The sequence below is a fragment of the Amblyomma mixtum genome, chromosome 8, assembly GCF_055824585.1.
Source record: "Amblyomma mixtum isolate Tamu chromosome 8, ASM5582458v1, whole genome shotgun sequence".
Taxonomy (NCBI): domain Eukaryota; kingdom Metazoa; phylum Arthropoda; class Arachnida; order Ixodida; family Ixodidae; genus Amblyomma; species Amblyomma mixtum.
Genome location: NC_143019.1, coordinates 112206333 through 112229058, shown reverse-complemented (window position 1 = coordinate 112229058; position 22726 = coordinate 112206333). Strand labels below are relative to the sequence as shown.

Below are 22726 nucleotides of genomic sequence, written 5' to 3'. Positions count from 1 at the left end.
CAAGTAGGCAGGAGTAGACGCGTGCATAGAATGATGAACTCGGAGCCCTTCTATCGTATGTAGGCTGCTGATCCTTTTACTGGTCCTCCTCCTCCTCAGCAGAAACCAGCAGTCGCGAAGGGCTAAGGGTGCGGAGAAGCTGACCTATTTCTCTGAACTTCTGAACGTACCTTTACACTTGTACTGGCTCATACAGAGCTTCTTACTTGGCTCGTGCGGAAGTAAGGCAATTTCTGCCTCTAGCTGACGGCCATGGAAACGAAGAGAAGTTTGATTTCTCCTTCCACTTTCCGTTCAGTCGAGCGCTCTTGCTCAAAGTTTCGCGCAGTAGAGCCCGACAGCAACGATTGGTTTCCGAAGGCTCTAATGCCTGATCTTCGACACTTCTTGAGTAGAAACATGAGCCATTTCCGCTATTTGCTAGGAGGACATACTACAGGTGACAAAAGTTTGAATGGTGGATTGAAGCGTACGAGACTTCTCGCAGAACACGTGAAGGTATAATTCGACAGCCTGCAGCCTCTTCGTACGTGAACCAGGTGAGATCAGGCAAGCCCTGAGGTACTGAGTCCCTGAGCAACAACAAGGCTGGTTAACATTAGCCAGGTAGCTAGATTGGCTTATGGGTTTGGCGAGTATGAGGGAAAGCAGTCGGAGTGAAATCATTTAGTGGAGTCAGAGAGCCAATAGGCAAGCTTCCCCTTATCTTTCGAAAAAGTTCGGCAAAGAGGTTTCAGGAACATCCCTTTCCTGAAAATTCCCGGGAAGCGTTTCCATCAATTTCCCCAATTTCACCATATCCTGGAATAAAATTCTGTAAAACATATAGTAAAAGGCTGTTACTAGTTTCTAAACTTCGAAAGGCGCATACCAGGGTATAGAAGCTAGAAGTGTAGCTAAATATGCTACTGCTGGTCGCATAGCTGGCGACACCATCATTATCATCATTATTGTTATGTTCTGCGCAACATGGGGACTACTCCTAATTCCCTCCAGATATTCTAGTCTAGCTATAGCCATGACCAAGATATGAAGCTAAATTCCTTCTCTCCATCCGTACACATTGCGTACAGGTTGCCGTAGAGCCCGTAGTTATCAGTCAACCACCAAGCATGTTCTGTTTAGGTCAATTTACTTCAGTGATTTTCGTTATGATTTGAATAACTCCCGGTTTCTCAAAAATCCGTGGAGCTCTCCTTTTATTCCTCTACGTTGTTCGTATTGGTTTCGTCTCGATTACAAACCCAGCTGCTCACAGCGTATTTTAAGTATTTTCTTGTCCATTTTCTATTCCGGCCCTAGAGGTGATATCGCTAGCTTAATGCAAGTATTCTGAACACCCTTTTTAAGGAAATCGGCACGTGTTTAATATTCACAATAATCATTGCTCTACAGTCCAGTGACACACATCCGAATATCTCTATTTAACATCTGGCACATAGACGCCTCTTAGGAAACGCCCTCAATCGTATTGTGGCTGACTCTGACGGCAAAATAAAGGCATAAAAGATGGCCTAGATTTATAAGCACGGAAAATGAGGCAGGAACAATCGTGCTTGCAGTGATATTCAGCATTGATATAAAGGCCGACAATGCTCGTGTGCCACTGCGCAGAAAGAGAGCCAGGTGGGACCGTTCGAGATACGCAGTGACGAAACGGGAAATCAATTTCGATGCAACAGTTTAGTCCAGCCTTTTCACAGCAACTGCTGCGAAGCGCATGCGTAGATTTCGGTCACGGAAATAACACTGAAATAACAATGCTGCAATTGCACTACGCGAAGATGAAAGCCATGAGCAAGAAATGCCATATAGGTATGAAGCAAGGAAAAAGATCACAATGTGCGCGTCCTGACGCAACATTACGGGCATTCTGTGCAAATCGGTGATCCGAATTCTCCGTTACAAGACCCAGCGCTGGTTTTCCAAGACACGCGAACGGACCACAACGTAGATAGTTCTCTTCTTTGCGCCAATTTTTCCGTTTTATCATGAACTTGTGTACAATTTTCATGTTGTGCATGTGTGTACTTTTTCTTTGCAAGTGACGTCTGCATGACCATTCGACTCATGGGCGTTATCACATGTAATGAAGTGACTGTATCGCATTTACAGTCATCTTGTATGAGAGCCACCGGGCACCAAAACAACTGTTGTTAGGCTGAAAAAATATGCACCCTTTAACCATCAACTTGGACCTATACTGTCTTTGGACATTGTACCTATATCGCCAATGACGAGCCGTACTCCGGCCCGATGCTGCGCTGTTGCCACCGCCAAAAGAGGCGTGCGGTTGGCTATTGCGCTGGTTGGAATTTTCAACACCAGAGGGTAATAGTTGTCCATAAAAAAATGCATTTCGCGTTTTAGCTGTTGTTTTAGGCCTCACATAGGCCATTTTCAATAAAAAGTGCCTTTACAATTTAGGGAATTCGGTGCGTTTTACGAGAAATAGTTGGCGGTTAAAGGTTTGACGTTCAAACTATAAATAAAGTGACCGCAGAAAAGGCAAAGCAAAAGAAGAGGCATTCCCTGTGCGATACCAGCCAATTGCTGTGTTTTATTGGTCTGTGCACACAAAACTCAACACAAAAACACAGCGAAAAGCAACAAAGGAGAATAATATTTGATGGCCTGGAAATGCAGTCCACTTCACTCGCGCTGCACGACAGTGAACTGCATGGACCATCATTCGATAGCTTTCATTATATTATTACATAATTTGTGTAGACAAGCGTTGCTTAATATTTATTTGTAAGGTGTGGTAGTTTACAGTCTCATCTATGTATATGCGATAAAGGGCAATAGATTGTAGAAGCAGCACTCCCTCGATAGAACAAAGAATAGCTTGCTAGGCGATTCCTTTAAAGCATCAAAAAGATCAATATCTGTGCAGTTGTATCGTGCGGCCCCTGTAGCTCTCCGCAACTTCTTTTCCGCTTGACTTTTTATTCTATAATGGGATAGTTTTTCTCGTTGTGTTTGGCTTCTGCACTAGCGAGAAAGCCTCTCTAAACTAAAGATTGGTAGCTCACGCGCGGCTTCTAAATAAATGCGCAACATTTTTTTTTTTTTTCAAAAGTACATTAGAGCCCAGTGTTTACAGCAATTTGAACCCCGCAAGAAATTTTTACTCACTTTATTCAGCAAAGTAAAACATTCATCCTACGAAATTCGTGTATTATTTATTCTCTGCAGAAGCGAACTGCAGAAGTGTAAAGCCATCCTATCTAGAGTTTGTGCACGATGGCGCGTTGTCGGGACGTCCGCCCAGCTCACTCGAAAGCGATAGCTGGAAAGCAGCAGTACTTTTCTTGTTGCTGGTGCTCTTGAAGGTTTCACTATGACTGCAACAATGTGAGACGAGAGGAGTACGAATTTTTTGTGTCTTCAGGCGTCAGCAGGTACATCTGCAAGACGTGTTCATGGCATTCTGGCAAAAAATCGGCTGCAGCTTCGCCCACCGTAGACGCAGCTGCCTTGTGGAGCAACTTGCCCAGCGCTGCTGCTGTGGTGTGCCCACCGCTGGACCTGGACATCAGTAATGTAGTCACTTTACAGTGGAAGTACGTGTAGTACGCGTGGAAAATCAAGCGTGCGTTGCACAGAACAGCTAGGAAAGCTGTGGTTCAAGAAATCGGGCTAGAATACAATGGACGGTGTCCCGTCTTACACCCCGCAGTGAGCGGTGCCTCAACGGAAGACGCAGAGGACTCCGTCTCGAGTTGACGACCATGGGCAACTGGCGTCTGGGTGTCAGTGATCGGGAGTAAGCTCACGGAACCAGTCAATTGGCTGGGCTGGTCTAGACCGTGAGGTGCTGCCTGCCGCGGCTGTAGCCAACGTTTACAAGCCAGGATGAACCCAGCACTATACCTTGATCAAACGGCGTTGTCAGCCGAAACACCGCACTAGCATCCACAACAGTGGTAGTCTCTCAGTGGTGGTGAGACCATGTGAACGTCAGTGCTTATTCCGGTGCATAAGGGTGATACTCTTCATGATGTTAAAAACTACCCATCAGTTTCCTTCATTTGTGCCTTGCGAAAATATTGCAGACTCTCTTCAGAAAGCTACCCTCTTGCTGTATCGAAAAAAAATATATTCATTTTTCAGAAAGGTTTTACGACAACAAAACTGATCGAATCTGACTTGCTGTTTTTTCTTGCTTACGTTGCTTCAGTAGTTACAGACGGAAGACAAGATGGCTATGTATCTCTCAATCGTTCTAAAAATTTCGATTTCGTAAATCTCTCCTTACTAATAAAAAAAATTTTAGAGCTGATCATGTAACTGTTCCTCTTCATGCTTTTTTGAGAGCTGCCTGAAGGTAAAAAAACGTACAGAGGGCAAAACTCATGTCTAGAACGAGAGAACTGTCTGTTCCGCACCTCCCAAAGCTGCTGCGACCATGAAGTCAAAAAATGACAACGAAATCCTATAATTACATCCAGACCATTTTTAGCCAAATGCTATCGATAGATATCGCGTGCTCAGCCCGAAACACGCCCAGCACGTGTTCTAGACAAGATAGCACGCTTTTGTGGCGTGCTATCTTGGGCATACTGAGTATACGGTGTTATGCAAGGCTCTGTACTTGTTCCTTTACTGTTTATTATTTTTGTTAAGGACTTGTCTACTGTTCTCACAAGGACAACTATCCTTCATTATGCAGACGATGATAGGTTGTTTATGCCTGTTTCCGATCTAGAAGGGGGCGCCAGGTTACAAGAAAATATCAGCAGTGTTAAAACGTGGCGCACCAGAAATTGTCTTATTTTCAAAGCATCAGAGACCATTGTTGTTTCGTTTACTAGGAAGCACGTTGTTATAGATATTTGTTACTCTCTCGGTGGTGATAGCCTGAAGAAACGAAGAGCACTCATGACCTCAGTGTTCACGTGAACTCGCGCTTGATATTTCATGAACCAGTTAACTAGATTATCAATACTGCTCCTTCAATATGTAGGTTTGTTGTAAGGATCATACGCAGATTCAATTGTCTCCATTGTATGATATGTATGTTTTGTTCAGTTTCGCGATCTAAGCTTGAATTTGCATCTATTATTTGTAACTTCACTTGCACTGTTCCTAAATTGATATATTGAAAATGTTCAATGTCGTTTCCTACACATGTAACAGGACAGATAACTTTGCCGGAGTTTTTATTACGAGTAGACATGAGTGCTTCAAAAACGTAGCCTCGAAGATTTGTCAGCTAGGCGAGAGAAACGAGATTGGTATTCTTTCATAAATGTATAACCGGCCTAGTAGGTGGCTTTTAAGTCTCGGAAAGAATATGTTTCATGCACCAAAAAAGACACTTCTGTACCATGTTATCACGGTGAAAACATTTTATTGGGGCTAATACGGTTGTACGAGCTCAATTGTGGTCGACAGTTTAGCTGTCCAGGTAAAGGTAATGTATTAACATTTTCGCACCCGCTCTGGATGTACTGAAGTTTTTTTTCTATTTCTGTTGGTGTATATACTGTGTGCGTGTGCCACAAACAAGGCGCTTGCATTCACTATCCATGCACCATTTTCTTTGTAGCTTAAATTATAACGCTGTGTACCACACCCAAACCACTTGCTGTGCATTGGCACGGTAAATAAATGAATACCTGCTTGTACACCGCACGGAAGAGCTTAAAGCTATTAATTTCGGTTCTCATGCAAGGACAACACGGAACATTTCACTCTTTATCTTTGCGCTTGCAGTGCCGCCCTCTCCAGGCGATTCTGTTAGCTAGTCCTCAAGATTGGTAACATCCGAATCTTCTCATTCAAAATCTTTGTCCTCGTGTCTATACCCATGGTAACAAATCGTTACATCAGACATGTTTATTAGGTCGATTTGGGCATACATTACGTCTTCATCTGCTTTTCTGATGTTGGGCCGAAACCTCTTTATCGTGTGGGAAAATATGCTACCTTGAGATTCACTGTCTGGAATGAAACGCTGAAAGTACTGTTAACAGTCCCATTGTAGTTTATGCAGGCAAAGTGAACACTAAGCACTTGCGTCCCATAGAAACGAAAACTGCATCTTGGCATACCATATGTGTTCTCTGCATCTGGAAAGAGTTTTCAGGCTGAGATGGTCCTCTTAGGAGAGGTATAAAAAATTTCTGCCCCGCTACACAAGTGTTTACGAATTTTAAACGACAGAACTACGAAGATTCGTAGATGTGATTTTTCTTTGTGTTCCACCAAACTTGCAGCAGTTTTGAAGGAAAACAAAGCAGTAATCTGCTACAGCTGCTGCCGGTATCAATCAGAAGGTCTTTCCTTAGCAACTACAACTTTGTTTTGGGCAAGGTTTGTGCAGAAGAGCTTCAAATTATGACATTACGATTGTCCATTTCGTACTACAGGAGAGAGGACAGGATTAAGCCCAAATCAAGGGGTGTCAGCAGCACCCAATTTAGGAGTGCATCGGCGGTAACACTAGCGACCAGAAGATGTCACAACTCTTCTATAAAATGAGCATATCCCGATCACTATTTTCTTTATTTATTGATAATATCAGCCCTTCGTGACGTTTTTGCAGGAGTGGAAAGAATAAGAGTTGTGTAAGAACTCGTGTTGCATTCTAATGCAGGTATTAAGAAAAAGAAAAACAATGCTTGCTGTTAGCAACGTTTATTTATTTATTTATTTATTTATTTATTTATTTATTTATTTATTTATTTATTTATTTATTTATTTATTTATTTATTTATTTATTTATTTATTTATTTATTTATTTATTTATTTATACTGCAGCGCAATTATATGCGCTATGGCAGGAGTAGGAAAAACAAAAAGCAAAATACTAAAGGTAACAAAATACAACAAAATGTACAAAGTGAGCACAATAAAGTTCAAAACACACAAAAAGTAACAAACAAAAAAGGAACTGTTAATGGCACGGTAGGAATATTCAGATATTATGTGTCTTCCATGGCAGTTATAAAACTTTGAACTGGAGATGAACGAATGAATCCAGGTAGAGAATTTCAGGCTTCTATTGAACGGGGAAAAAAACTGAATTTGAACAAATTAGTACGTGCAAAATACGGTATTAAATTTAGCTCGTGATGACTTCTTGTAGATTATAATGGTGCAAAGTTAATGTAGTGGTTAACTGAAAGTCTTACCGAGGAATTGACGATAAAATGTAAGAATTTTAGTGATTCAGTGTGGCGACGGGCGGAGAGCGTGGTTAAATTCAGTGAGAGAAGTGTAGAAGAGGGTGAGAAATCGCGATCATAATGATGACATATAAAACGCACAGCTTTTTTCTGGACTGCTTCTAGCATGTTAATTTCAAACTGCTTGTACGGGTTCCACACTACAGCTGCGTAATCAAGAACAGGGCGGATTAGAGATTTATACAACAGTAGCTTTGTGTCTTTTGGTGAATTTGGTAACGTGCGTCGTAGATAACCTAGTTTTTTTAGTGCTTTATTGCATACGTAATCAATGTGTTTAGACCAAGACATGTTATGCGTGAATATGACATCAAGATATTTATACTGAGAAACTCTATCTACCACACGGCCATTGAACGAATAATTATAAAGGGAAACGGAAGACTTGTTACGAAAAGACATGAGGACGGTTTTATCAAAATTAATTCTCATTTTCCAGGTGCTACACCAACTACAAAACCTATTAAATGACTCTTGCAGATGACGATGATCATTAGGGCCATTAATTCGTATAAAACACAGTCATCAGCGTAAAGGCGAATGTTAGAAGAAATGTTATGGGGCAAGTCATTTATATATATTAAAAAGAGCAGCGGTCCGAGGACGGAACCTTGAGGCACTCCTGACGTCACATCAACAGCCGCGGAATGAGAAGAATTATAAGATACGAACTGGGAGCGGGATGAGAGAAAGCTAGAAATCCAATCAACCAAGTGAGGATTGTTTAGTACAGCATTTAGTGTAGCAAGAAGTTTGGAATGTAGAACAGTATCGAACGCTTTCGAGAAATCTATAAAACTGGCATCAACTTGGTGGCCGATATCGAGGTTAAGTAATATATCATGAGTGAATTCTGTTAATTGTGTTACCGTACTAAAACCGCGCCTAAACCCATGCTGAAAGTTAGCAAATTACTGGATTCAAGAAAAAGCATGATGTGTTTATGAATGACGTGTTCCAACATTTTGCATTATTGTGATGTCAAAGAAATCGTTCTGTAGTTCGACAAGCACTGCCTATCACCGGATTTAAAAAGAGGGAGCACTTTGGCTAATTTCCATGAAGAAGGGACAGTAGCAGATGATAAGGACTTATCGAATATGATGGAGAGGTATTTCGATGACCACATGGAGTAACGAACCAGGAACGCATTGTATATTCCATCTGGGCCGGTACATTTCTTAACATCGAGGTTTAGTACAAGATTTAGGATACCATCAGGGTTTACCAAAACATCACTGATTGCTAAGGAAGAAATTATATTGGTGAGCGGTGGAATGACATTGTTATCGGGAACGAACACTGAGTGAAAATATTTGTTGAAAGCATCTGATATTACTGCCGGCTCACTGATGACGTCATTATCTAATCTGAACGAAGTGGATGAAGTATCGCGAGGTACGATGGATGACCTTAACAGATCGCGCAGGTGGACACTAAAAAAGAAATCTTTGGCCGTATGCAACTTAAGATTAAATTCTTCTTTCGCCTTGTGAAATCTGTCCAAGGTTATGGGATCGTTGCTTCTTCTAGAACACCTTAGCCTACCAACGCGACGAGATAAATGCAAGATGTCTCGAGTCATCCAAGGAACATTAGTATTTTTTCTTAGTTTTAAAAGGAACAAAGCGTTGGACCCAATCGTTGACAAGACATTCAAAGTAATTAACAAGAAAATTTACGTCTTGGCTTGCTGAGAAAGCAAAGAACGTATCGAAATGACCAGCTAAAACATCAATGATGGAATTGTCGTCAGCACGAGTGAAGTCAGGAAAAGTAGTAAACAAATAGGGTGATTTTGAGATTGGACAAGAGAGCGAAACTAACACGCCTTTGTGGTCTGACAGCCCCTCAATTACTTCATAAGAGAAGGAATTTTGGGCCAAAGAAGCGCTTAGAAAACTAAGTCGAGAATGGAATTCAGCCTAGTAGCACTAGATACAACCTAAGTTAGTCCAAACAATAAGGAGATGTTTATTAGTTCTCTACAAATTGCAATGTCACGACCAAATGCAGACAACGAAGGCCAGTGGATGCCAGGAGTGTTGAAGTCTCCCATGCAGATAAATCTTGATGAAGCAATGTCGATCTTGCTCATGAAATTTGCGACAGCATGAAGGATATGAACGGAAGAGCCAGGTGGACGATAAATAACACAGATTATAATACTATAATTGTTTAGATAATCCTTTCGCCACAAGGATTCTGTGTCAGGGGGAGAAGGTATCACTGAGTATCGCAAATTCGATCTGATCAGCAATGCCACACCTCCACCAGTACTGCAACTTCTGTCTAAGCGCACGGCAACAAATCCTGGTGGAGTGGATTCGGAGTCGTAAATTCCACTATGCAGCCAGGTCTCCGTTATGCCAATAATATGGGGAGAGTGAGTAGAGATAAGGGAAAGTAAATCAGGAAATTTTTTGACAATGCTGCGAGCATTAATATTTAAGAAGACAAGCTTCTCAGGACGGCCAGAGCTAAGTCAGGGAGACGATGATGCGGCAGTCAAGGACGCAGGCCCAGAACAAAGGATCATTATGCGCTTTTACCAATGAATTAGAACTTTCATCCCTATTATAACAAACCTTGTCAATGAAGGCATGATCGAAACTTAACTTCACGACAGAACCGTTGTCACGAAAAGATACTGATGCGTCCCATATCTTTTTCCGAACGGACCTAACCCTTGCAGAAAAATCCTCTGTAATGAAGAAGGCAGAACCCTTGAGTTTAGACACGTTTTTGAAAACCACACTTCTGTCGGTGAAGCTAGAAAGGTTTAGAATAACTGGACGAATATAACCTTTGCGAGCTACACCGAGCCTGTGGAAGCGCTCAATACTGGGGCAGCTAATCTTCAACTTATCAGTAAATACAGATGAGATGCTAGTCAACAATGTGTTAGCGGTTTCGTTCGGATCTTCTGAAATGCCGTGTATAATAATGTTATTTCTCCGAGAGCGATTTTCTAGGTCATCGCTTTTTTGCACCAGCTCTGTTACTTTGGAATTTAAAAAGCTAATTTCAGCCTGTAAATCACAAATTTTATGGGTATTTTCGGGCGTGGGTGAAGATTCTAATGCAGCCACACGCGACTCCAAAGCATCAAAGCGACTGGCAAAAGATTGCTTAATGTCCGCAATGTCACGGGCCAACTGATCCTGCCCTGCCAGTATTCTAGAGAACATGTCAAACACTGAGGAATTTGAAGAGATTTCACTGTCAAGATTTACAGTGGAAGCACTCGTATCGTCAACCTCCCCGAGACTGAGACTGGAACCACTCACAGACCGGGTTAAAGGTCTGCTACCAGATTGACTGTTTTTACTGGAATTCGCTGGCTTTGATGGGGGGCCTGGATTGAGTTCCACGTCACCACTCAGGAGGAGTTGACTTGCGCAATAAAACGCGTGTATGCACCAGAACACAAGAGTACGTCGCCAAGGGTACAGCAGCAAATATCGATCATCAGATCGGATACACTCAGCGTCAGAATAGTAACATACCTGCATGAAGAGCAAGCAGCGGTTAAACATGATGCCGGTGCCGCTGCAGCCTAGCCCACTGAAGAGTCGGTCCATGCACATGGCTTTTATATCCTTGGCAGGTGACGTCAGAGACCAGCAGTGCAGCGAGATTGGCTGGTCCAACGAGAAGTTGGCGAGGTGACTGGATTGCAGGCATTTGAAGAAAGCGGGAAGCCTGAAGCCATCACGCAGGGTATCAGCCGGCAAGTCCAAGGGCAAGCACACGGTGGTATCCACGTGCCCATTCAGAAGCGAAGAAACCAAACCCGACGAGACTATTCCGCAGGGGCCGTAGTCAGCAAAACAAGCGATGAACTGCATGAAGAGCAAGCAGCGGTTAAACATGATGCCGGTGCCGCTGCAGCCTAGCCCACTGAAGAGTCGGTCCATGCACATGGCTTTTATATCCTTGGCAGGTGACGTCAGAGACCAGCAGTGCAGCGAGATTGGCTGGTCCAACGAGAAGTTGGCGAGGTGACTGGATTGCAGGCATTTGAAGAAAGCGGGAAGCCTGAAGCCATCACGCAGGGTATCAGCCGGCAAGTCCAAGGGCAAGCACACGGTGGTATCCACGTGCCCATTCAGAAGCGAAGAAACCAAACCCGACGAGACGATTCCGCAGGGGCCGTAGTCAGCAAAACAAGCGATGAACTGCATGAAGAGCAAGCAGCGGTTAAACATGATGCCGGTGCCGCTGCAGCCTAGCCCACTGAAGAGTCGGTCCATGCACATGGCTTTTATATCCTTGGCAGGTGACGTCATAGACCAGCAGTGCAGCGAGATTGGCTGGTCCAACGAGAAGTTGGCGAGGTGACTGGATTGCAGGCATTTGAAGAAAGCGGGAAGCCCGACGCTATCACGCAGGGTATCAGCTGACAAGTCCAAGGGCAAGCACACGGTGGTATCCACGTGCCCATTCAGGAGCGAAGAAACCAAACCCGACGAGACGATTCCGCAGGGGCCGTAGTCAGCAAAACAAGCGATGAACTGCATGAAGAGCAAGCAGCGGTTAAACATGATGCCGGTGCCGCTGCAGCCTAGCCCACTCTAGCCCACAGGAGAAAAAGGGAAAAAATTTTTAGTCCGCACACATTGAATCATAACAATATATAACAGGTATAAAAAGCTGGATGCACTGAACAATAAAACAGTCATTAGCTGGGAGAAAGTAGAACGTCGGTGATGCTTTTGTGAAGGCTTGAACGGACGTGCACTGTACAGCACCGTTAGGTAGGGTATTCCACTGATTAATTTCTCTCTGGAGAAAACTATGTTTGAAACAATCAGAAACAAAAGAAGGAGCAGGAGTAAACATAGAATGACGATGCCCTGTTGTCTTGTGTGATCGATTTGCAAAAAATTAAAATTTTTAGATAATAACCTGATTGAGTATAATTAATTACACGTACTTCAGCGCTTCGTGCTTTTTCGTGAGACTAATGTTGGAAGGGTACCTTGTGAGCAGTGATCGGAAGGTGATATATAATGTAGGTATTCAATATATAATCTTTCGGAGAAGTTCTCAGTTTCGCCAAGTGCTCGCCGCCGTACACAGGCGAAACCAAGAACTTCCCTGAAAGAATAAAGTAGGAAAAGTAGATGTCAAACAAAGGAACAGGGATATAAGCGCGGCGGCCGAACACTGAGCGTCATGCGACCCTAAATACTGACCAAAAGAATACAACTGGGCTGGACAAAGAGCCGCGCCCACGTATGAGGTTTTTACTTGACTCACGTCATGTTCAGAAGACTAGGGGGCATGTCAACAGCTCTCTAGAAAGACTTCACTTCTTCGTTACATGACGTTACATGACGCTTTGCACTTTTATATTTTTTTTATTCAAGCATTTACAACTAACTAGATAGATGTACGAGGCTAGATGCCTTTAAGGTCCTATTGTGAAAGAGGCTCACAATGCAACTAAGAATAAATCAGGAGCACGGAAATGGTCGTCGCTCAAACAAGCAGATTTTTTGCCCTTCGAATTCAGGTTGCCAGGAAAAAACATTTCAGACTGCTTCTGAATTGCGTCCACTTATCATGTCGCTAGAACCCACGGGCTTGGGTATGGCATGTAATGCGAAGGCAAGGTAACCGATGATCGATAAGGGCAATGGTCTGGATTGCAAGAGAAGGCAAGCGTAGCAGGGGGGAGGGATAGGTGCAGAAAGATGGGCAGAAGAGGCCTTTGCCCTGCAGTGGGCGTAGCAAGGCTGCTGCTGATGATGATGAGTAACAATAAGTTTGAGGAAATAATGTCTATGGTAGTAATTTTAGAATACGGTTTAAAACTAATTGGGCACGCGTACTCACGGTCGTGACTCCGTTCCCCTAAAAGCGGTACCATTATTTGTAATACGGAACGTGTTGCCGCGGAGGCTTTGTGGTTATGGCCCTCGTCTGCTGACCCGAAAGACGCAGGTTATAACCTGGCCGCGGCGGTCGAATTTCGATGGAGGCGAAATTCTAGAGGCCAGTGTACTGTGCGATGTCAGTGCACGTTCAGGAACCACAGGTGGTCTAAATTCTCCTGTGCCCTTCACTACGGCGTCTCTCATAGCCTGAGTCGCTTTGGGACGTTAAACCCCACAAACCAAACCAAGCCTTTTAATACTTAACGTACGCTTTATCCTCAGGCTTTTTATAATCTTTAACAGTCGTCAGAGTAGCTTTGTGATCTTTCTTAATTTAGGCGAAAAGTACTCTAAAATGGAAGTGTGAATCCGGTTCAGAAACGAAACGAAGCATTGTTAAGAACTTTCGCGTTTTAACGGAAATAAAAAAACTCATATAACAGGGCGCGTTTTATTTCATGTCATTTTGCGGTGTATTCTGTGCAGACTTCCTACTTGTAATCAGTCTGTGCTCAAGTACTTTCGTCAGAACAAGTTCCTCAAGACCGTCTACCGTCTTGGTTTCAGATTCCTCGATTTCATAAATGTGCAGACTGTTTCGTCGAGAATAATTTTCAAGATAGTCCACCTTTTTCTTTAGCGAAATTCTCGCTTTATTCAAATCTGCAAGCGAGTGTTCACAGGCCTCCGCCCTTTGCACAGCCCACGAAAACGCGTCCAGTTTACTTTGAATTCCCAGTCTACAACTTGTGATCGAAACGCGTTAGTCTAGCTTTACTTTTATCGACTTTAGTTCTCTCGAACGAGCGAGTTGATTCTCAAGAATTTCCTCGAGTTGCTGTTCTATTCCTAGGCCCGAACAGGTTCCACTTCGCCACATAACAAAACTGCCACAAACAAAATGATTCTAAGCAATTAAATGCCTTCAAGAAAGACGCCTGGACAAATCAACATCAACAAGTAGAGATTCGATTTGAAATTCACAGGACTGTGATATCTACAAACCTGCACAAAAAATGGGGGACATTTTATTTCGGTGGTTAGGGAATTACACGACTGCATTATTAGGTTCCATCGACCACTTGTGCGACCCATGTTGCTCTTCCCGAGCAACCTGTAGCGACCACCAGTCATTTACTTCATCCCCACCTGCAATGGAGCGAAGCTTGCTCACAATCTGGTCGGCAGGTTACAATGACGGGACACGGTTACGGGACCTAGGTGGCCCACCTTCCCCATAGGTTGCTTCTGTGTGTATATTTCGTCGATTTTTTCTTTACGGTCAACGACGCCAATGTTTCATTTTCTGCAAAACGAGCTCCGTAACGGTATCGCATTGAAATAAACTATGAGGCAGTCTTTACACACAACCGATATAAATACCTGCTGAGCGAAAAGCTTTCTTCTCTTAAGCTGCAATTCACACATCCGAGCGAATTCCACTTTCTTCCTTGTAATGCTTGTTTTTTAGCAAAGTGCCCGCTTTACAAGATCCACTTTCACCCCTCACATAGCGTATGCACAGCCTTGCAGTGGCACACGCAAGCTACGCGAGAAAAAGATGTTCCTCCCACATGGACTTTCTAGCAATCCTGCTCGTCAGTGTAATAAACGCGTAGACCCTCTCTCATTCCCCTGGCACCAGGAAGATAAAGTGCCCAGTTGCGATTTTGAGAGAAAGAGCATGTAATTTGGTTTTTCTTCCTCAAATGTCAACATGCTCTGCAATAGCCCATGAGCCAAACTGAGTAGTTGAAAGAACACACAAGCGTAACGAAGCATACATTTCGCTGCGCAGACATAGTGACGCCAGCTAGGTGCAAGGAAAACTTTCGATGTTAATTGTTAAGTGCAATGAAAAAAAAAGGAGCGAGCACGAGTAAGAAACAACCAAACCCGTTGCTGCATCCAACTAATGACGTTTGAGCACCGCCTTCTTGTCCTTGGTGCGGTGGGGATATATATGGCGTCTTGGCGCTGCCCGCGGAGACGAAAGGAAACATAAAGAAGAGGTTTCTGCTCTTCACCGAAGAGCTCGTAAAACCGAAAATCGATTCTAATATACATATCTTCGATAGAGCATTGTTTGGTGTTCTTTTGGATAAAGGTAAGAATTTTTGAGCCGACAAATCATTGCTCTATGTGCGTGAACCAACCTTATGCTTATTGTGAGCTGAGTTAACGGGCGGACAACTGCGAGCAATAGTAATTTTACTTCAGACATTAGCACGCCATCAACGAGTCACGACGTGTCCGATGAGAGCCATGATAATTTAATCGTCTTTTTAAGCCTCTTGTTAGAGATATTTATGTGCTGTGGAGTGAATGACGGTTTGAGCTACTCCGATTGTACGCAGTAGCGACCAGGATAGCGGACGGAAAATATTAGGCGGGTAAACTTTATGAAACAGATAGAGCTGAGAGCTTCTGACCTGAGCACGAAACTAATAGAAAGTTGTATATCAATTCCAGAACATCAAGGATTACTTCGTGCGGAATTATTACAGCCAGTTCTCTAGTCTCCCCTGTATATGTTCGCTCTATGCTGGCCAATTTTTGACATACTCGGTTTCTTTGGTAAAGCATTACAAGTTTATTCATGTTCCCCGTTAACAAAGATACAGGAGTAGGTTAAATATGCACGAGGCATGATAATGCAGGAAGTTTTATCTTGTTTCACGAAAATTCGTGAGGTGCTGAAGTGATTGACGAATTTGCTAGTTAAGGACACAATGTACAAACTAACGCTTAAATTGGGTAGTTTGCCGCTTCGCACGGAAACTTCGTGTGGGTAACATTCTGGATTTATACAAATTTCGAGCAGCCATAGTCGTCTACAAATGATAATAGTCGTATCTTAGCTTCCGCAACGCTCCGAATTGCCAAAAGGGACCAAACATAGTGTGCTGCGAAAGTAACTGTAAATTCGATACCATACGTGAAAACAATTTCTTGGGAATTTTAAGCTCCGCTCAAGTGTATCGGGCAATAGTGTTAATGGCTCCCTTCGCATTATTGGGCCCACTTTGGATATCACTTCGCAGACATGGACACTATAGGACAAGACAGACTAGGCCTCCAGTTAATCAAGTTGAGCGTACCTGCCTAGTGGTCGCAAAAAAGAAAAAAAAAGAAGCCTAAGTGGATTACTGAAAGCGTGTTAGACTCAGTATGCAATGGGAACGGGTTATATTCCCACTTTTCCATGATTTTCTTTTCAGTTTAGTTAATTTACTCGGCCGTGTTACTCATCTGATCGTGTTTTAACCATGTTTAAATCGTGCACTCTAAATTATTGCGATGTCTTTGTAAGTTTTAAAATTCCGCGACCCACACACGACACCATTACCATTTCCAACAATTTGCATTTTTCGCGCACTAGCATTAATCTTTATAAAAGGCAATATGAAAATACGTCGTTCATGCATGCCCTAATTTCGTTCTTTTGTGTTTTCAGGCCTAACGATTTTCAGGCAGTGAAAATGGGCTTCTCGAAGTGTATCGCCGCTGCCGTCTTGCTCCTAGTAGCGTCCGATGCACTCTCAGCTCAAGAAGGCGAGTGCTTCAGTGGAGATATTACGTAGGCCTGGCCATAACTGAAGAATTGGCCCTGGGAACATTTCAAAGGGAAAAAAAAGCCAGTAGCAAGCATTTACTTCCACTACATTAGTACTGCAAGTGTAATTGGTTTCATAATATTCGTTTTATTTAGCATTCACTTTATATTGTTTTTCTTCAAAGTAAGGTTACATTTTTCGCAAACATCCTATCCTTCTCTTTCAAACCCAATCGAAAATCGGAGAAATATAGTGAAAACTATTGTCCTCCGTAGCTAGCAGTAAACGTAATTGCTAATTTTTACGGTATGCGCGCTCATTGTCATGCGAGAAATTAGACTCGCAAGTTAGATGTTTTTCTACCTGAAAAAAACCTCAAAAGCAATCACGACACGGTTACAACTGCTAGATTTTGATATCAAAATAATGGAGTAACATTACTGGTGACGTGTTAGACTGGACCCCGCTGATGTGGCCTTTTGTATAAGCTATCACCTCGAAATCTAAAGGTTCTGGGAGGTGTCTTGAGGCTGGTCCAGGGCTCGGTATGTCGGAGTTACTTTGTATGTCTGGTATGTTCGAAGGTCCTGAAGGTGCAGCTTTATTCGTGACTGTCCGGCGGTGGGCTTGTGGAAACCTATGCTAACGCCGCAATACTGAGGAACGAGCTAAGAACAGCAGGCAGCTTAATACACCTAGCAATCACAACGGGGGCCATAACACTAGAGCATCAACTTCATATGCGGTTAAGTGCCGGGCTTGGAGGCGGTTGAAGCACATTACCGTTGCCGTCCCGGCAGTGAGCTATGCAGATGGCACCGATTTTTCCAGGTAATGCTAACACTATCTTGGCCCCCAAATTGATGTTCTAAGTGTTAGAACACCCACCTTGTGTGCTAGAGGTGCTGGGAGGCGCTGGGTTAGGAGGTGGGGGATGCATTCTCATCGGTGGGACCGTAGCGGCGACATTTGCGGACGGCTCCGTCTACTCAACATTTCTTAGAAATAGGCGAAAAACTTCTAACGCTGTACACCACGGATAAAGAAGCGTTGCAAGCTCGCCCGGATCCATAGCGTGCTGAAATTCTTTTATATATATTCGAGGAGTTGTCATAGAGCACACGTTGGTGCTGCTCAGTACGGCAGGTAGTCGTTGAGGACAATCTGACGCAGGAATCCCGGCGTTTGTGCTGTAGAACCTGCTAATTGAATCATCATATGTGGTGTGATTATTCGGCGTGTAACGACTTGCACTTTGAGCTCATAAACCGAGGAAACGGTATCTTACGGTTGGAGCATAGACGCTCCCGCGTAGTATACAGCACCTCAGCTGGAATCATTCGGTTCCCATTTGATTCGAACCGAACGAGTAAGCTCTCAACAACCGAGTTGGTCGGGAGAGACCGATTTAGCGGGGTGTTCTGGGTGCATATATTAGTCTAGCGATAGTCGAGTACGACCGAGTTCGACTTTTTTACCGATATCAGTCAATAAATGTCTATTTATAACTGACGACTACATTATAAACAGAATACGCCACCAGAAAATTAGCATAAGCATGTTTCCTTTAATTATGCTCTGATGTGAGTCATCTCGCCATATTTTAGGCATGCAATGCATTGAAATTCGACGGTATATACAAGAAAAGATTTCTCCCTTTTGAAAGTGAGGAATGGACGCCAACCAATTTCTTTTAATGAAACACACCGTTTGAAAACCTACTGTGCATCCTCAACAGGGTGTGACAGTGGGCATATTGCACTTTGGCTTTTACACACTCGTATTTTCGGCCACTGGGTAACTGAACTGAAGCTATTAATTTAGATCAAAATTACTCTTTTGTCGGAATGATAAACATTTCACGGCGTCTGCTGATGACGCCATGACCTAATCAGGAGCTTTCTGTACTGGCATTGCTCGGTCAAATGTTTTAGCTTGACTAAAAGACAACTATGAAGGAAATTTCCACTACAACAGTGTGCTCAAATATATGACCCGGGAAAACTAAACTCTCGCAGGACGACACACACACACACACACACACACACACACACACACACACACACGCGCGCGCGCGCGCACGCACGCACACGCGCACGCGCACGCGCACACACACACACAAACACACACACACAGTTATACGCTACATAAAAGCGCAGATGTGTTCAGTGACAGAGTTGTAAATAATGTTCAAATATGCAGATAAGTTTATTTTAAGTGATGGAAAAAGTGGCGCACAGTAGGCACTCCTGGAGCATGAGGAGATCTCACCTGGGGGAAATTAGTTTATGGTTGCAAGACTGTCGTGTTTTTGAAGGCACAAATCAAATAAATATTAAAGCTGCACCATGTACAGTAGCCCTGAATTCTGCCAGTCTTACGAAGTGCCTACTATACTATATCAGCAGCCAAGAAAAGCAAACACAAGAAAAAGTAGACAACGATCTTGAATTCTTGCTGTCTCTCTAGTTCACAAAATAGCATTTCCCAGTCTTCCTTCTCGTAGAAATATATACGTTGAAGCACAATAATTCAGATGAGCAAACTTTTTGCCTAAAAGTCAGGAGAGCAACTGCTGGGGCTCTTGCTCTATTGCTCTTACGATTTTAAAATCGTTAGCTGCGCCTTCTTTCTTTGTATGCACCTGGGGCTTTGAAAAATGTAAAGCTTCAGAGTGAGTCAGTGCGCGGGTAAATAAAATAGGTGCAGAGAAAAGAGAACTCATTATCAGTGAGCCTTTTCTAAGGTTTTGGACTCTTTGTTTAGATCAAGAAAACTTAATGTGTATCAACTTTTCATCTGCAGAAAACTGCAACTTTCTCGACGAGCACCTGGAACGCGCCATCGACACGTTCATCAGCAAGCTTCCTCTTGAGCGCACCCGTACAGTTGATCTCGGCACCGGAGTACCGGAAGAGTTGAAGAAGACAGATTTCAAGCTTTTGTACCTCAATTCGCTGCGCCCCTTCGGTCCTTTCTTAACCTTCTGCCGCAACGGAAGCAAATTCGTCCAGTTCGACCTCGTGAACCGAAGGCCGCTTTTCCTCATCGGCACCTTCCCTGGTAACGGCAGCTTCACTTATCAAATGGAGAGCAGGGCCCTCCTTGTGCGCTTAACGGCCCAGTTCGAGGTGGAAGGGTCTAAAGACAACGTAAAGCTGCGTCCCGTAGTTAACCTGCCTGTGTCCATGATTGGAGTGGTCACCATCTTCAAGAGCGTAGACGCGAAGAAGAACGAGGACCAAGGAGTCGTGCTCGCGACACCCGTGTACGTTCGGGATCTCTGGCAGGGTACACTGTATTTGGAGCTTGAAAAGCTGTTTGCGGAGATTCTGGAGGAGAAATAAAGCAATCAAGGACTGCTGTTCTTGTATGTTTTTTTTAACTAGTCATCGTTAGTCTGGTATGATTACTCGGCGAAAACTCCCGTTCGTCCTGACTGATATGTTCGCATGCTGCATAATTTTGTAATCTCACGGTTCAATGCCAATAAAATGAGCCTGTAAGTAAAAAATTTTCCTCGATATTTTGACGATACTTCAAACTTCATTATTACCTCAAAAGCTATTAAAGTTTGCTTTGGGTTCATTGTGAATACTGTATAAATTTATTCTGGCTTCCTGATTCAGAACCACTGAAAGCTGTACTGCTAGCTTTTATTTCCAGACTTTTTCGCCACCAACATCCAGTCCACTACACTACGCTTTCACCAATAACTTTGTAACTGCTCTGAAATGTTCAAGTTAATCGTTTTTTTTTTTTTTTTGACGGATAGAATGAAGCCTTCTATACAATTTTTATATAACGATGTCATTCTATTTTTCTTCTAGCCCCTCTTGCTCATCACTTGAAGCAACGTCACGCTGTCGCTATCTATAGGCTTTAGCCGGTAGCGAAGTTCGAACTAGGAGCTTGACGTCTCATGAGTGGATGACAGGGCGCAGACAACATGAAAATGAATCGAAATTGGTTTCAAATTAGTTCTACTATACTGTCTCACAGTTCTCTGTAGGAAGACTAAAGCTTCTAATAGCGGGATATTAACTGGCTGACGAAGTTGATATGCTAGGTCAGCAGAGCAATGGCTTGCCCCCTAAAGCATCGAACTGCGTCTCTACAGTTGGGTGAATCAAAGAATGGAAGTGCGTCTAAAACATATATGGTAACTCAACCTTGCCCCCTGCAGATTTGATATACTTCCAATGAGAAGTGAATCATCAAAGCGGTGCGTATTCTCTGTGACTGTGAGACATCGTAAGACATTGTAAGGCATCCCCGGAAACTTCCGCCTTCCTCTGGAGAGGGATAGCAGTCGATGATGTTGTTACAATATGCCCCAGCTCAAGCTTATGAATCAAACTTATGAAATCGTTGCACCACGAACATAATTCTGTGTCGGTCCAACACGAGCGTACGATGCGTGACCTGTATTAAGTTGCCATTCTAACTAGGAAAAGAAAAGCAAGAATCAGTAGTTCTTGAATAAATCGCAGCGCAGAGAACCTAGGTTCAGAACTGATGCTGCGTTTGTTCAATTTTTAGAAATATATCTCCACGTTGAACGTTTATGACCTTGCTCCTGTCTGTTTTCTAAGGAGATTTTGGCTGCCAGTAAGCCCCAGCAGACGACTGACCAGCGCTAACACACTGGACAGAAAAGAACAGAGACACATGCGCCTACTAGTGTTCGTGAATAGAGTTTTGGTTTTGATTCTACACATTTAGGCAGTGAAGCCAGCCGTTGAAAATAACAGTTGTGCACAGATAACGTGAAATCCTGTGGCAGAAAACTAAACAAACGTAGGCCGCATTATCATGTTTTATGTCACGCTTGAAGGAACATGCCCATGCAAACGTATACTACCTAAATGTGTCGTACGCTGCAAATCATACAATGCAAGTGCTTTGTTAAGCCCAGTTCCACACAAGGAAATGAAGGCCATTCAGAAGTGTGGGAAAAAAATACACATAGTGAAGTTCGTTAACATCGATCGCCAGTGGTCTAAAGTACTCTAGAAGAAGTATTGAAGGTGAATATTAACGTGTGTGTTGTGACAACCATTCGTCTTTTACCCCCTCACTAACGAGCCAAGAGGCCCTGGCTTTGTTCGTGGGGGCGGAAAAGCAAGCAAAAGCGTGCCGAGGATGCATTGCGCAACTGGAAGAAACAGGTTTGCCTTCTCACCCGCAACCCGACAGGCCCGTTCCAACGATTATGTTGCGGCTTCGACGAGCAATTACGGAAGCGAACACGGCTGGGCATGGATCTCGTGATGCTTCTTGCCCTCACGTCGGACGGCTGTGCCTCCTGCATCGACGTATAGCGGCCTGTATCATTAACTATTGCAAGGCAACCCGCCATTAAAGGTAATTACCAAACGTGCTTGTCTTCTGAGCGCGAATTTGCTGGTTTTATCCCGTCTGTGTGCCCACAACTCTATGGAGGCAAAATGCAGGACCGTTCAGAGATGCGCTGTGCGATTTGAGTGCGTGTTTAAGAACCATAGATGGTGAAGAGTAAAGAAGACTTAAGTATGCTTCCACACTGCCGAGTTAAAGTGCACAATTAATTGGTCCCAGTCTGAATGAACGAAACGATGACACAACCTTCAAACGACGCATGTGCAAATTCAGCACGAGTGGAAACGTTACCAATCCTCTACGACCCTTTATAAGAGGAACGGCTGTCAAAATTCTGTCGTGATTTTGTTTTTTTTTTCAGAATTCAAGTGATCTTTCCTTATTTCCTCGTAACGAGGACTCCATTGAATTCGTATCCCCACAAAACACAAAAGAGGATTTGTACATTACATAGATATGCGCTGGTGAACACGTGGGTGGCGCTGGTGAACACTCCCAAGGTTAGGTTATTTGTAAACATAAATACCCCCGAAAGCAGAAGGTTTGACAACCGTCGCCGTAGCTCAGCGGTAGAGCACCGGACGCGTAATTCGGAGGTCGTGGGTTCGGATCCCACCGGCGGCATGTGGTTGTTTTTTCTTCTGCTTTTCTAATCAATTTGCTTTAAGCGATAACATATTCATTAATATTATAAATTGATCAACCCCACAAATTAGATAAATTAATC

General features: G+C 43.5%; 1 protein-coding gene across 1 annotated transcript; it reads left to right on the top strand.

Moving 5' to 3' along the window:
- The first annotated feature begins 15077 nt into the window (after positions 1-15077).
- Positions 15078-20001, top strand: LOC149333928 (uncharacterized). Its single transcript, XM_089556141.1, has 3 exons — positions 15078-15188; positions 16539-16636; positions 19444-20001. The coding sequence occupies exons 2-3, from the start codon at positions 16564-16566 to the stop codon at positions 19983-19985; spliced, it is 615 nt and encodes a 204-aa protein (XP_089412267.1). The 5' UTR covers positions 15078-15188; positions 16539-16563; the 3' UTR covers positions 19986-20001.
- The last annotated feature ends 2725 nt before the right edge of the window (positions 20002-22726 follow it).